Below are 14,281 nucleotides of genomic sequence, written 5' to 3'. Positions count from 1 at the left end.
CCTTCCTTCCATCCATCCTTCCATACATCCATCCTTCCATCCATCCATCCATCCTTCCATCCATCTATCCTTCCTTCCTTCCTTCCTTCCTTCCTTCCTTCCTTCCTTCCTTCCTTCCTTCCTTCCTTCCTTCCTTCCTTCCTTCCTTCCTTCCTTCCATCCTTCCTTCCTTCCTTCCTTCCTTCCTTCCTTCCATCCATCCATCCATCCTTCCTTCCATCCATCCATCCATCCATCCATCCCAGATGTGGAGCTCACTTCACTTGAGAGCTGCAGGTACTGATGGAGAGAGGGCGGGAGGGAGGGAGAGAAGGAGGGGGCCTGGGGCAGGGACCCTGGGCCGAAGGGACGGTCTGCGCGACTCTGGGGGGCAGCACTTAGCCTTCCAAGACCCTTACGCATGGGCAAGCCCTTCCCCAGCGCCCACGGCCGCCCCTGGTGCCACACTCCCCCCACCTTCCCGGGCACCTGCAGCACCACACCCGTGCCTGGCTCCCACCCGCCCGGCCACCTGAACCGCCTGGAGCCTGGTGGCCGAGCTTCCGTTCGGGGAGCTCCGCCTAAGGCGGGGTGCGGGGGCGGGCCGTGGGCGGGGCCGTGGGCGGGGGCGGGGTCATGGGCGGGGCGGGCCGGGCCGGGCCCCAGTCCGCTGCCCGGTTTCTCAGAAGCTGGTGTCCAGGCGGCGGGCGCGCAGCGCAGTGAGAGCTCGGCTCGGCGGAGGCGGCGCGAGGTCCCTGCGCCCCGAGGTCTCCCGCGCCCCGAGGTCTCCCGCGCCCCGAGGTCTCCCGCGCCCCGAGGTCTCCCGCGCCCCGAGGTCTCCGCCTCCACCATGAAGCTCAGAAGGTGAGCGGCCAGCGCCGGGCCCCGGGGAGCCGGGGAAGAAGCGGAGGCGCCGCCGTGGAGAGCTGGTGCCCAGGAGGGACGACCGGGGCGCCCGGCCGGGACGCGCTCACGGGCGGCAGAGCGGCGGGTCCGCGCGCAGGGAGGGCGGCCCGGAGCCGGTGGGCAGCCCGGAGCCGGCGGCACGGGGCAGGGCGGCCCCGGGCAGGGCGGCCCCGGGCAGGTCCGGGGGTGCGGTTACCTGCTAGTCCGTGGCATCCGCCAAACCGTGGCGTGGGGCGGACGGCAGTGCGTGGGGATCGAGGGCAGTGCGTGGGGTCGGAGGACAGTGTGGGGACCCACGCTGTGTGTGGGTGTGTGGGTGTGTGGGTGTGTGGGTGTGTGGGTGTGCGAGGAGGCGGGTCCTGGGAAGGGAAGGAAAAGTGCTCACCGCCCCCCCCCCCTCCCTCACTCCTTCTCCCTCCCCTCCTGGCCCGGAGGACTGTCAGGGCTGGAGAATGAAGGATGTGATACCTCAAGGCCCCCGGTGCCGCCCTGACTGCCACAGCCCAGGGATTCCCCTCCCCTATGGGCAGAGCCAGACTGGGAAGGTGGGCCTGCTGGGCCCAACCCATCACCCAGGTCTCCTGCCAATCACCCAGGCCTCCTGCCAGCCCCGGGGGCGGGCAGTTTTGCCAAACACCACCGTCAGGGCGTGTCCAGCCTTTGACTCCCCGGATCAACTGGTGAGGCACCTGGTGCCCAGGTTTCCAGCCACACAGCCCACAAGCCTGCCCACACCGGAGGGTCCCACAGCCCAGCCTCCCCACTCAGACATGTGGGAAGTTCTATGGTGTTCGGTTTGCTCAAAAGAGGAAAAAAAAAAAAATGTGCTAGACCGTCTCAGCCAACAGCCGCCCTCACCTGGGAACGGTGTCCCTGTCTGTCTGACTCAAGGAGGGTGGGCTGGAGCTGGAGGCAGGGTGGTGACGGGGGTGCGGGAAGGGAGGGGCCGTGTAGTGTCTGACAGCAGGGACCAGAGGACCATCAGGGAGAGGTATAGAGAGCCCCGCATGCAGGCAGCACCCAGGACAGGGCTCTCTGTACCCCCAGAAGAGGCTCTGAAGGGGCCCTGACAGGTGCACGCGTGTGCCTTGGACCCTGTGCACAGACAGGGCGAGCCTCCTGAGCACCCATAGGCGGGCTCCGTGGGAGAGAAATGGGGTCCACAGAGGTGTCTGCGTAGCCTTGTATTTTAGAAGGCTGCTCTGGCTGAGGGGAAGATGGCTGGAGGGGTCAGGACTGGAGGTGGTCATCACCGCTCTCCCCACAAACGGGAATGGCGGCCCCAACAGGGACAGTGAGAGAGGACAGCCCCACCTGCAGGCTGTGGCCTTCGTGGGGTATGGGGAGCCCCTGGTGGCAAGGGACATGCCTTTAGACCAGTGGTTCTCCACCTTTCCTTTTTTTCTCTTTAATATATTTTATTGATTTTTTACAGAGAGGAAGAGAGAGGGATAGAGAGTTAGAAACATCAATAAGAGAAACATCTATCAGCTGCCTCTTGCACACCCCCTCCTGGGGATGTGCCCGCAACCAAGGTACATGCCCTTGACCGGAATCGAACCTGGGACCCTTCAGTCCACAGGCTGAAGCTCTTTATCCACTGAGCCAAACCGGTTTCGGCATGTTCTCCACCTTTCTAATGCCGAGACCCTTTAATACAGTTCCTCGTGTTGTGGTGACCCCCAACATAAAATTATGTTCGGTGCTACTTCACAACTGTAATTTTGCTACTGCAAATGAATCGTAATGTAACTATCTGTTTTTTCCGATGGTCTTAGGTGACCCTGTCAGTGGTTCTCAACCTCTGGGTTAGATTAGGACCCTTAGGTCTTAGCAGAGCCTAAGACCCTGCTAGCGGTGACCCTGCTAGCGGTAGAGCCTAAGACCACCGGAAAACACAGATATTTACATTACGATTCATTAACAGTAACAAAATTACAGTTATGAGGTAGCAACGAAAATCATCTCATGGTTGGGGGTCACCACCACATGAGGAACTGTATTAAAGGGCCACAGCATTAGGAAGGTGGAGAACCACTGGTCTAGACAGAGTCAGATGACAGGGGTCTCTGCCCAGAGCTCGGGGCGCACAGCATCCTGGGAGGCGGTAGGAACGGGTGGCTGGGTTGAGGGCACCAGGAGCCTGGAAGTTGGGAAGTTCTCACCCCCGCAGCCCAGCTGCCCACCGGCCGGAGGAGCCTCCCAATTGGTTTCAGAATGAGTTCCTTCCTCAGAGGGCTGTCCTGCCGCTTCCCCACGGCCACTGGGCATCTCAGACCTGCTCTTTCTCCCCCAAATTAAACGCAGCTCCTGCCATGGGCTCTGTGGACGTAGTTTTTTGTTTGTTTGTTTGTTTGTTTTTTCCCGATTCCATACAATTTCTTGGAATCTGTTCCTCTATGGCTGGGCCACCAGGGTGTCCAAAGCTATGCCTGGGGAGTGTCTCTCACTTATCACACGTTCACCCTTGTGTTGGGGGGTTAACACGGGAGCTTGGGGGATGCCGGCCCCTCGGGACTTGCTGTGCTGGGCAGGGGGGTGGGCGCCCCCTGCTGCAGGGACCTGCTGATGGGCTGGCTTTCCTTGGGCGCGTCCACTTTTCCCCGATGGGTGTGACCCACTCCTGCCCGTGAGAAGGAGCCCTTGCCTCTGGAAGAAGGGGGACTCACTGCCTTTCTGGTTCCTTTCCAGTGCTGGCCTGCTCCTCCTGCTGCTCAGCGGCCTGCAAGCCGGTGAGTCCAACAGCCCCCCTGGTCCAAAGGCCAGTTCCCGGCCCTTCAGTGCGGAGAGGGGGACCCTGGGGCGCAGGGGTCAGCAGGGGCCCTGCCACAGCCCTTCTTGTCTTTCCGGGGACTCCTGGGAGGTCGCCGGGCCCCCAGCGGGTGGGATGGAAAGCCACCAAGGGGTCGCTTGTCTAGACCCTGTAGCGCTTGTGTTATCATGTGTTCGTTGGGTGTAGATGGAACACACTTCCTCCCGCACGCTTCAGGCCTCTGCTTTCCCGACGAGCTGGGAGCAAGGGACAGGGATGCGCCCAGCTCAGAGTGAGGGAGGGCAGAGCTGGGCCACTGTCCTGCAGCCCTCCACGTGTCTGTACGGACGGGAGATCCAGTCTGCACGCGTCACGTGGCCTGCCTTGGCACACAGTGCATTATAAGTCTGTTGTTGAGAAGCTGATGTTTTCTATTAAATGTCTAAATTTTTACAAAACCCTTTTCAGTGGAATGAATTATAAACTCCCAAGAAGGAGCAGACAGGGGCCACCCCTACTTGTCCCAACACTGGCCTCTCCCATCCTGACAGGAAGTCCATGTGAGACAGCACATCCAATTCCGGAATTCTAAATTATCGCATTCCTGTGTGTATCTTATGAATACGTTCCTTTTCTACTGAAATGAGTCAGATTGGTGTTTGAGAGAGTTCCCTCCCCCTTCCCTCTCCCATCCCTCAGAGTAACTTCGCAGGTTGAGTAAGATTCAACCTCAAAACATAAATGTACTTTCTGAATCACTGCAGATGGTCAAGAGAAAGAAGTCAGAGCGATGGTGGGCAGTGACGCTGAGCTCAGCTGCATTCACACCGAAGAAACGAGTTTTGATTTAAACGAACTCTATGTTTATTGGCAAATCAAGGATACCAGCAGCAAATCAAGGATACCAGAAACCGTGGCTTACTACCTGGCGGGGAACACCTCCGTGGGCCATCACAACAACCGGTACAAGGACCGGGCCCAGATGTCCCTGGACAGCATGAAGCAGGGCAACTTCTCTCTGCATCTGTACAACATCACCCCCCAGGACGAGCAGAAGTATGACTGCCTGGTGTTCAGGAAGATGACAGAGAAGATTCTGGAAGTGAAGGTCCTGTTGCACGTGGCAGGTAAGGGCGTCGGGACTGACAGCTGACTTCATCCCGGCCCCTGGCCTGGAGAGAGCATTAAGGAGACCCGTTTTCTGGCTCCTTCACCTGATTCTTCCTGTGGAAAAATCCCAGTCTCAATGAGCAGCCTTCTGCTTAACTGTGCATGACCCTGAGCTGGTTGAAACATCAACTCGTAAGAAAGTTTTCACAACCTGAGGCTCCCTGGTTTCACAGAGATACTCCTAATCTTGCTGTCTCAACTCAAACTAGATTAAAATATATATTGATTTCAGAGAGTTAGAGAGAGGGAGAGAGAGATAGAAACATCAATGATGAGAGAGGATCGTTGATCAGCTCCCTCCCCCACACCACCTACTGGGGTCCGAGCCCAAAACCCGGGCAGGAGCCCCTGACCGGAATCAAACCTGGGACCCTTCAGGCTGACGCTCTACCCACTGAGCCAAACCGGGCAGGGCTCAAAATAGATTTTTAAAATGAAATTAGGAAGGAGTGCTATAGGGCCGTTTTGAGGTCAGAATTTAGGAAGAAAATGAAAGTCAATCAAGATGCTCAGGGCACGGCCAGTTCAGAGATGGGCTGTGGCGGCAAGCTCTCCGTGACACTGGATGCCAATGACCGGCCTCTTTGGGGCGGGGAGTGGGGGACGGTCCCTGTCCTCAGGCTCAGTGACTCCCCTATCGGAGTTGGAGGAGAGACTCTTGGGCAGAACAGGGCCAGTGCCCGCCGCCCAGACCAGAGCCCTTGGTCCTGTCTCTCTCTCTCAGGGTCAGGGGCACGACGGGCCGCCTCCCCTCTCACCTGGCCCTGGGCCCCTGAGCGCTGGGTACCCCTCCATGTCTGACCTTCCGAACCTGGCCCCCCTCACCTTCGTTTCTCCCCCTGCAGCCAACTACAGCATGCCCGTGGTCAGCGCGCCCACGGCCGCCCCCCAGGACGAGGAGCTCACCTTCACCTGCACGTCCACCGACGGCTACCCCCGGCCCAACGTGTACTGGATCAACAGGACGGACAACAGCCTGCTGGACGAGGGCCTGCAGAACAGCACGGTCTCCCTCAACGTGCGGGGCCTGTACGACGTAGTAAGCGTCCTGACCATCCGGCGCACGCCCCACGTCAACGTGGGCTGCTGCATCGAAAACGTCCTGCTGCACCAGAACCTGACGGTCAGCAGCCAGAAGGCGAGCGGTAAGGACCCGCAGGCCTGTCCCCGCCACGGTCTGGGCCCGGGGAGCTGGGAGACCCTCTCAGAGGACGAAGCCCCTCCGAGGGGACCCGCAGCAGCATCGGAAGGAGAGGTGGTTGGAAGGGAGAGGAGGGGAGAGTCAGGTGTGCGATGACGGCATCACCACGTGAGTGGCCATGGGCCCGGGGCTGGGTGCTCCATGCACCCTGGTTGGCTCCATCTTCAGTCACAGGGCCGGTGTTGCGACCCATTTCACAGGGGAGGGACTGAGGCTCTGAGTGCCTGTGCCGCAGGTCAGAAGCACCAGAGCTAGGCAGCAACGGCGTCAGGATTGAGGCGCACACCTGTGCTGCCCCCACCAAGCTTTTTGCTTTTGGGTGTGTGCCCTCTGAGAAGATTGCCCTCTTCCCCCCATGCTAAGGGTCCAGCTGGGCCTGTGCTGGCCTGAGGCCTCCCGAGGAAGGGGCACAGACAGGTGACTCCTTCGCAGAGGCCACGGTCTCTCTCCAGCTGTGTCCCCGTCACAGTGCTGAGATGAGAAGAGGAGGTACGCCTGTGGGCCGTGCCGCTGCAGGACGGGGGGCTCGGTGCACTGTGGGAGGCACCGGGCTCCTTGTTCGGGAATTACAAGAATCGCGATGGGGACACAGCGCTGCCCCAAGCACAGGGCCTCTGGCGCGGCCCTGGGAGCTTGCAGGAATCACAGGCTGGCCCTGACCTACTGTGGGGGCAAAGCCGCCTTCTTCTCGTCTCAGCCATGCCTTGCTAGTCTGTGTTTGGTTCCTTTTTCTGTGCGTCATCCAGGGAATCAAATCATGCTAAAGTCTGTGGTCTTGCACCAAAGGGGGTTCTGAATCCAGACACAAAGATGGCATCAGGTGTGGTCTTGTACATGTTGGCTAGTTTCCCCCGAATTGCTGTCTTGGGTACAGCTGCCTTCCCAGGGGGGAGGGCATCCATGACCGTTTGATTCCGCTGAAGGGGTCTGTCGGCCGTGAACTCCCTTGTCCGGATGGTTCCCATGTTGTTCATGATGAAGGTTGATCTTTAAGCAGCCTGGAAGGAAAAGAGCCACTTGGATTTTATTTATTTTATTATTATTATTATTATTATTATTATTATTATTATTATTATTTTTAAATATATTTTATTGATTTTCTACCGAGAGGAAGGAAGAGGGATGGAGAGCTAGATATGTCGATGAGAGAGAAACATCGACCAGCTGCCTCCTGCACACCCCCTACCGGGAATGTGCCCGCAACCAAGGTACATGCCCTTGACCGGAATCGAACCTGGGACCTTACAGTCCGCAGACCGACGCTCTATCCACTGAGCCAAACCGGTTTCAGCTGGGATTTTATTTTTAAAGTCAGCAATAAAGCTAGACAAAGAGAAAATGACGTTAAATGTAAAGAGCCAGAAAGAACCCGTGCCTCCTGCCACCACCCAGGGCTGGCATGGCCCATCCCGGTAGGTGGGGCGGAGAGGCTCCTGGGAGGGAAAGCCCTTCCCTGAAGCCTCGGACTAGCTTCCTCCCGTTTCTTGCAGAGCCATTCCCAGGATCCACAGGGAGCAACACCGACGTGCCAGGCAAGGCCGAGGCAGGGAGCTCCAGCACCGTGGTGGCCGCCATCGCGCTGCTGCTGACGGTGGTCGTGGGCGCGGCTGCAGGCTGGTGGTGTCGGAGCCGGTGTCCTCACCGTCCTCCCCGGGGCTACACAGGTACCAGGCGGGCGCGCTTGTGGCCGGGGTGCGTTGTTTATGTGGTGGGAAGCGGTGTTTGGCCTTTCTCAAGATGTTTACAAACTCTGCAAGGAGGTGGTTTCCTTGTAAGTGCAGTGTTAGTGGCGTTCGCATCCTGAGCGAGCACACGCCCACGGGGATGTGGAGCCCGTGTCTGAGGCCCCACGTGCCTGACGCGTCTCCCAGGTTGGGGGTGGGGGGGAAGGACGGACTCCGAATCCAGAGGTCCAGATGGAGTTCATTTCTGCGGGAGCCGAGCTGCCCGCCCGCCAGGCCGCACAGGGCGCCCTGAGGCCAGGCCCAGAGCCTCTCAATGTGCTTCCCACGCCCCCTCCCCAGAGCGTCTGCCCTGGGCGGGGTGGCCCTGGGAGTCTGTCTTCGGCCCAAGCCCTTGAGCCACGGGGGTCTCCAGACCGGCCCCTGCCCGCCCTCCACGGCCTGCCCTGAGCACTCCTGCTTTGTTCCCACAGGGGCCCAGGCTGCGAGGCCAGAGCTGGGGCTCACCGGTGAGTTTGCCAGGGGCTCGGGGAGAAAGCGGGCAGGTTCCGTGGGCCCAGGCGGCGGGGCAGCCGCTTCCTCCACGTCCCCACGTAGCAAAGCGTTACCTGGTGACCGGGACGTGCACAGGGGCCTCTGTTTTCAGAGACACGGAACCCCCGCGAAGGCACATTCCACTGGCCCCGCCCCACACGGTGCTGCCCGCGGGGCCGCTAGCTGACCGCGGGTTATGGGATTCCCCCCGCACACATAGGGCAGGGAGAGCGAGTAGGACGAGGGCCCCGCACCTCCACCCAGCCCCCCGTGCTCCTCCCTCACTGCCTCTGTGCAGATGCCCCACCCTCCCACCCACCCCTACAGGGGGTAGGGCCGGCTTAAGTGGGTTCAGACTCTGAGCCCTTCCTAATAGAACAGTGAACTGGTGTTTCCCGGGGAACCAAGCACCCCACAGTCCCAGGGGCAAAGGTCGACGTGGCTCCCATCCCAATTCGGGGACAATATTCACCCCCAGCCTCATCCCCAGCAGCTGCCTCGGGCTGTGCGTATCTTTGGGGTCAGACCAGCCCTCACTCGACCCCGTAGGCAGATCCCTGGGCCTGTCTGAGCCCCGATCCTCTGCCTAGGAGCCTGGGCCTGTCTGAGCCCCGATCCTCTGCCCAGGGGCCTGGGCCTGTCTGAGCCCCGATCCTCTGCCCAGGGGCCTGGGCCACGCCAGGGGCTGTGGCCGCAGGAGGAGCAGGGCCCGCAGGCCGTGGGGATAACTCTGGGACACGTCTCTCAGACAGCGGGGGGCTGCCTGCAGGCGGCGTGCTTCACCTCCCTCTCCTTCTCTTCCTCCCAAGACCACATCTGACAAGTACACACCACCCAGGAGGTGGACAAGGCTTCCGGGAGACGCCACCCGGAGGGACCTCAGAAGGCAGATGGCCACCGGCAGGCTGGTGGCAAAGGGGGGCTCGGCCTCGCCCTTCACCAGGAGCTTCACGGACACGCAGCCGCTCTGGCCCGGGGGCCCTTCCCCTGGAGAGACCGCACTTGACCCCACGTGAGCGGGCGCCCAGCCTCGTGGCCAGACACGGCTCCTCCCTGCCGCCAGCCCTTCCCCGTGTCCGTGGGCGAGGGCTCTGAGAGGGACCGGAAGACAGACGCTGAGTGGATGGAAGAGGGGAGGCGCCCGCTCTCCTCCGGAGGGTGTTTGCGGGGCTCCCGTGATCGTCTGTGCACATGTGTGTGTGCGTGTCCCGTGTGCAGGGAACGGTCCACACGGAGACCCTGGGATCGCTGTCCTCTGGGCCCCTCACCGGGGAGAAACGGCCGCGGTGTTCGGGTGAGAAGCCAGGTTGCCCTCCTGCAGAAGCACAGCCGAGCCCGAGGGAAGAAGGAAGCGGCAGGAGAGCTGTGCTCCGGGGGATGAGACACGCGGCCGGCGACGAGGACGTGTGCCCGCCGGTCCTGGAGAGTGGGCGCGGCACGAAGAGGGCTACCCAGTCTCCGGCAGCTGGCAGATCGCAGTCACGTCCTCCGAGCTCGGTCTGGGCAGCTCCCGGCGCTGTGGCCGCGGCCGCTCGCCCGGCTGCCCCTGAGGACCTGCAGGGGGTGATGGAGACCCCAACTCCGACACCGGTCCCTCCGAGCCCACGGCCCCCTGGTGATGGGAAGCGGGCGGTGGCCTGGCCCTCCCCGGGCCGTGTCCACGCTGTGGCTGGAGTGAATCTTGCAGTTTGAAGTTTCCGGGACGTTCTGTGAAGGCGGCTCCAGGTAACCCCGGTGTGCACACCCCTGGAAAGGGGGCCTGAGGTCCGCCCATGGCCCTGCGGCTCGGAGGGGCCCTGAGCCGGACTTGGAGCGGAAGTGAGGACTGGACTCCGTGGGGAAGCGGAGTTCCACGCTTGTCACAAGAAATCCTTGGTGTGTCCTTGTGGCAAGAAGCCCTGGTGTGGCTCCTACGTGAGGGTGACAAGGCCCACCAGACTTTTAACAGAAAGCATTAAAAGACAGCGTCATCCCTGAAGCCTGGCCGAAGGGAGGACAAACTGGCATTTGGAGCAAAGCACTGGGTGTGGTGCCGCCCTTCGTCCAGGCCCAGGGGCCCGGGGTGCTGGGGCCGGTGTCCCCGAGGATGGGGCAGCCACGGAGGGAAGCTGGTTTCCTCCTTGGAGGCGGCCCCCCTCAGCCTTCTCCCAGCATCTGTGGCCCTGACCTGGGGCTCCCCAGGCTCCATGCCCTGATTCCTCATCTCGCCGCTGGCCCCCCACAACCCTCAGCTACAGCCCGGCAGCCCCTCCCCGCTGACCTGGGCCCAGGGAAGGCGGGCTGGCCTTGGTTCGCAGCACACGTCCGAGTCCTCCCCAACCCCCGTCCACCCCCACCCCCGTCGCCATGTGCTGCCGGTGCTGTAGGCCAGCGTTTTTCAACCGAGATGTTGCCTGGTGTGCCGTAGGTGCAGACAAGACAAGAATTTTATAATTTTTCACTATTTTGTTTACTTAATATTTCATAATAAAGTAATTATAAAATACTTTCTTTGTGTTTATTTGATTCCTATTCAAGAGAATTACTTTATATATAGTCAATGTAGGCACAGAGTTAAATTTTTTAACATTTTCTAATGGTGGTGTGCCTCGTGATTTTTTTCATGAAACAAGTGTGCCTTTGCCCAAAAAAGGTTGAAAAACACTGCTGTAGGCCACTGAGTGCCCTAGCTTGACACCTGCTCCCACAGACCCAGGTGGAGAGAAGGCAAGATCAGCTGTGTCGTGGCTTTGGCCAGCTCTGCTGGTCCTCCCTGCAGGTCTGGGCCCTGCCTCACCATTGGCTCTTGCTCTGGGGGTTTCTGCCCCCCCCAGGGGATGCTGGGCAAGGTCTGGAGACATTTCAGTTGTCTCACTGGGGGATGGCTACTGGCCTCCGGGGTGTAGAAGGCAGGGGCCCTGCTCCAAGTCCAAAAACACAGACGGTCCATCGCAGAGAAGTGTCCCCCCTGAAGGCCGGTTCGAGGGTGAGTCCCTGCCCTCCGAGGCCACTTTCCTGGGGGGGGAGAGAGGGGAGCAGGGCAAGGGGATCCCCTGCCTCCCATTGCCGTCCACACTGGAGGGTCCAGGTCAGGGCTGTCAGCCTCCCCCCCATCCCAGTCCACACCAGGCCCCTGCTGCATCCCCGTGGTCTCCAGTATCCCAGGTGCCCAGTGGTGAGTCTCCTTGGGGACGGCTAACGCTTTCCTCGAACCCATACTGGTCCTGGGAGAAGTGACAAGCAGGGGACTTCTGTGAGGAGGTGGGGGTGGGGCCAGCCAGCTCCCCAGTGTGCAGGGCAGACCCCGGTCCGAGGATCCAGTGGTTCTTAATTAAATGCAAATGGAGTGAGTGCTCCCGTCAGAAGACAGGCTGTGGCTGAACGGGTAATAAGACAATCTCCTTACACACTCTGTCTGTGAGAGACTCACTTCAGGTCAAGACACACAGACTAAGAGCAAAGGGACAGGAAAAGATATGAGAGCGGAAACAAAGACCCTGGTGGCAATCCTCATGCTGGACAACACAGACTTTGAAACAACTGCTGTCACTAGAGACCCAGCAGTCCCACGTCTGTGTATTTGTCCAAGAAGCCAGACCCTAAAGAAAAAGCCATAGACAACCACATGTTCACTGCAGCATTATTTACAGGAGCCAAGCTGTGGAAGCAACCCAAGTGCCCGTCAATAGATAAATGGACTAAGACGTGCGGGGTGCAGTCCTAGCTGGTTTGGCTCAGTGGATAGAGGGCCAGCCTGCGGACTGAAGGGTCCTGGGTTCGATTCCAGTCAGGGGCTCATGCCCAATTGTGGGCTTGATCCCTGATGCGGGGTAGCCCATCGATAATTCTCATTATTGATGCTTCTATCTCTCTCTCCCTCTGTGACATCAATAAAAATATATATTTTTAAAAAAGACGTGGTGCATATATACAATGGAATGACTCAGCCACAAAGAAAAATGAAATCTTACCATCTGCAACAACATGCATGGGTCTAAAAGGTATTGTGCCGAGTGAGATCAGACAGACCCGGGAAGACAATATCATGTGATTTCACTGACGTGGATCTAAAAAACAAAACAAACCAGCAGACCAGAAGCAGACTCAGATTTAGAGAACATTTTGACAGTTGCCAGATGGGGAGGGGGGTTGAGGGTGGGGAAAGAAGGGGCAGGGATTAAGCCGTACAAATCGGTAATTACAGAGCAGTCACGGACAGTGTAGGGAATATGGTCCATAATCCTGGGACAGCTCTGTATGGTGCCAGGTGGGTACGAGACTTATGTCAGTTACATAAAGGTCTAATCACTAGGTTGCACACCTGAAATGAAGATAATATTGCACATCAACTGTAACTGAGAAGTAAAACATTGAAATTTAAAAACTCATTTTCTGAAAAGAAGGTGGGAGGGGTGTGGTTGTAGAGGCTGGAACCTGGGGGTGACGCAAAGCAATCCGAGAGGCCCGGTGTCCCAGGGGACAGGCCTGGCCATGAAGGGGACAGGTAAGGGCTGGTGTGTCCAGACCTCGGAACACCGCCGCTCCTGCCCTGACAGGGGTGTGGCCTGTGGAGGGGGCCCCAGGCCTTGGCAGCAACTGGGGAGGCTGGAGGCACCCCTGTCGGAGTGGGCCAGGCCAGGGCGAGGCCCAGGCCGGAGGGCGGCACTGCCATCACCCAGGGGCGTGGGGTTCTCCGACGCTGCCCAGCTGCCCGGAAACCTGGCGCCTGAGCCCGCCGGGACTTCCCACACTGCCCTCGGCGCTGAACATGCCGGGCTCTTTGCAGAAAGGAGTCCAGCTCCTCACATGTCCGGGAACATTCCATCTGTCCCCGGGCCTGCATCATAGACCCGACTTTGGTTTTTATAACTGATGGGGTTCTCTGCTCATCTCCCAATACACCCTCCAAATCTGAAAAAGAAAAACTTCCTGTGAGACCCATTGGGAAAGGAAGAGAGTTCATGTCACCATCTAAATTTTATTTAAAAATTTTATTGATTTTTACAGAGAGGAAGGGAGAGGGACAGAGAGCTAGAAACATCGATGAGAGAGAAACATTGATCAGCTGCCTCCTGCACACTCCCCACTGGGTATGTGCCCGAAACCAAGATACACGCCCTTGACCGGAATTGAACCTGGGACCCTTTAGTCCTCAGGCAACGCTATATCCACTGAGCCAAACGGGTTAGGATTCACCATCTAAATGTCATGTGTCCTCGGTGGGGTCAGGCGGGATGGGATGTCAGAGGGGAAGGGCCCGAGCCAGTGGGGTCAGTATCTGGGGATCAGGGACCGTGGGAGAGCCTTCACTTGTGTTTCAAAGGACTCACAGCGTGGGCGGGTTGTTTATAAACGTTACTTCTCGGCGGGACTCATCTAGGAATCTCTTACCCTCTACCATCAATCAAGCACCAAGTAAAAACTAGCGGTAACAGGCAACAATCAAGAACACTGAAAGAATTGTGAATTGGAGGGCCCAGGTCTGGGGCTGGCTATTGGCTGTAGACAAGAGACTCATGAATAGAAGGGACCCCACAATGAGAGGGAGACCTCACAGCAAGAGAGGACCCCCAGAGGGGGACGCCATATTCAGGAGACCCACAGGCAGGGGATGCAGGGAGGAGATGGTCCTGGAATGGCTCCATCGCAAAGGATCATGGCATGAGTCAGCATTCGTGAATCGGCTCCTGGACTTTGGGCCCAGGGCTTCCTCAAGGCCCTGCCAGCTGGTGTCCTGGCCCCAGAGTGGCTTCCCTCGTCCCGGGGAGACCTGGGCCTGCCCCCCAGGAGTGAGTGCTGTGCGAGTGGTCATTTCCGGGAGGGTTCTGGGCTTTGAGCCCCAGGACAGATGTGGGGGGTCGTGGGGGTTGCTCGACAATAGGCTTTAAGCATCAGGCACCTTCTGCATGGCCAACGCAGGGGCCAACAGCCGTGGGGAGAATTGCAATAAAACCCAACAAACTCTTAGTTAAAATTACTCCCCAAATGAACTTCCTGTCTGCCTTTAGGGCCTCAAAGAGGAAGTGACACTTGGGTGGCCCAAGAACCAAGTCGGAAAAGACCCTCTGAGCCCCCAGG

The 14,281-nt window shown here is 59.0% G+C and overlaps 1 protein-coding gene across 4 annotated transcripts; it reads left to right on the top strand.

Moving 5' to 3' along the window:
* Positions 1 to 659: 659 nt before the first annotated feature.
* Positions 660 to 10,698, top strand: ICOSLG (inducible T cell costimulator ligand). 4 transcript variants are annotated; one of them, XM_084873765.1, is made up of 8 exons: positions 660 to 780; positions 815 to 843; positions 3,577 to 3,617; positions 4,402 to 4,764; positions 5,653 to 5,952; positions 7,499 to 7,672; positions 8,164 to 8,199; positions 9,034 to 10,698. In XM_084873765.1, exons 2-8 carry the CDS (start codon positions 830 to 832, stop codon positions 9,042 to 9,044), a joined length of 939 nt encoding a protein of 312 aa, XP_084729891.1. In that variant the 5' UTR covers positions 660 to 780; positions 815 to 829; the 3' UTR covers positions 9,045 to 10,698. The 4 variants fall into 4 exon arrangements, with proteins under 4 accessions (XP_084729891.1, XP_084729890.1, XP_084729893.1 ...); XM_084873766.1 differs by having other exon boundaries at positions 668 to 763; XM_084873764.1 differs by having other exon boundaries at positions 660 to 843.
* The last annotated feature ends 3,583 nt before the right edge of the window (positions 10,699 to 14,281 follow it).

This window comes from Pipistrellus hanaki, assembly GCF_964339955.1.
Source record: "Pipistrellus hanaki genome assembly, chromosome: 2".
Lineage (NCBI taxonomy): Eukaryota > Metazoa > Chordata > Mammalia > Chiroptera > Vespertilionidae > Pipistrellus > Pipistrellus hanaki.
This window is presented reverse-complemented; position numbering and strand designations above follow the sequence as displayed.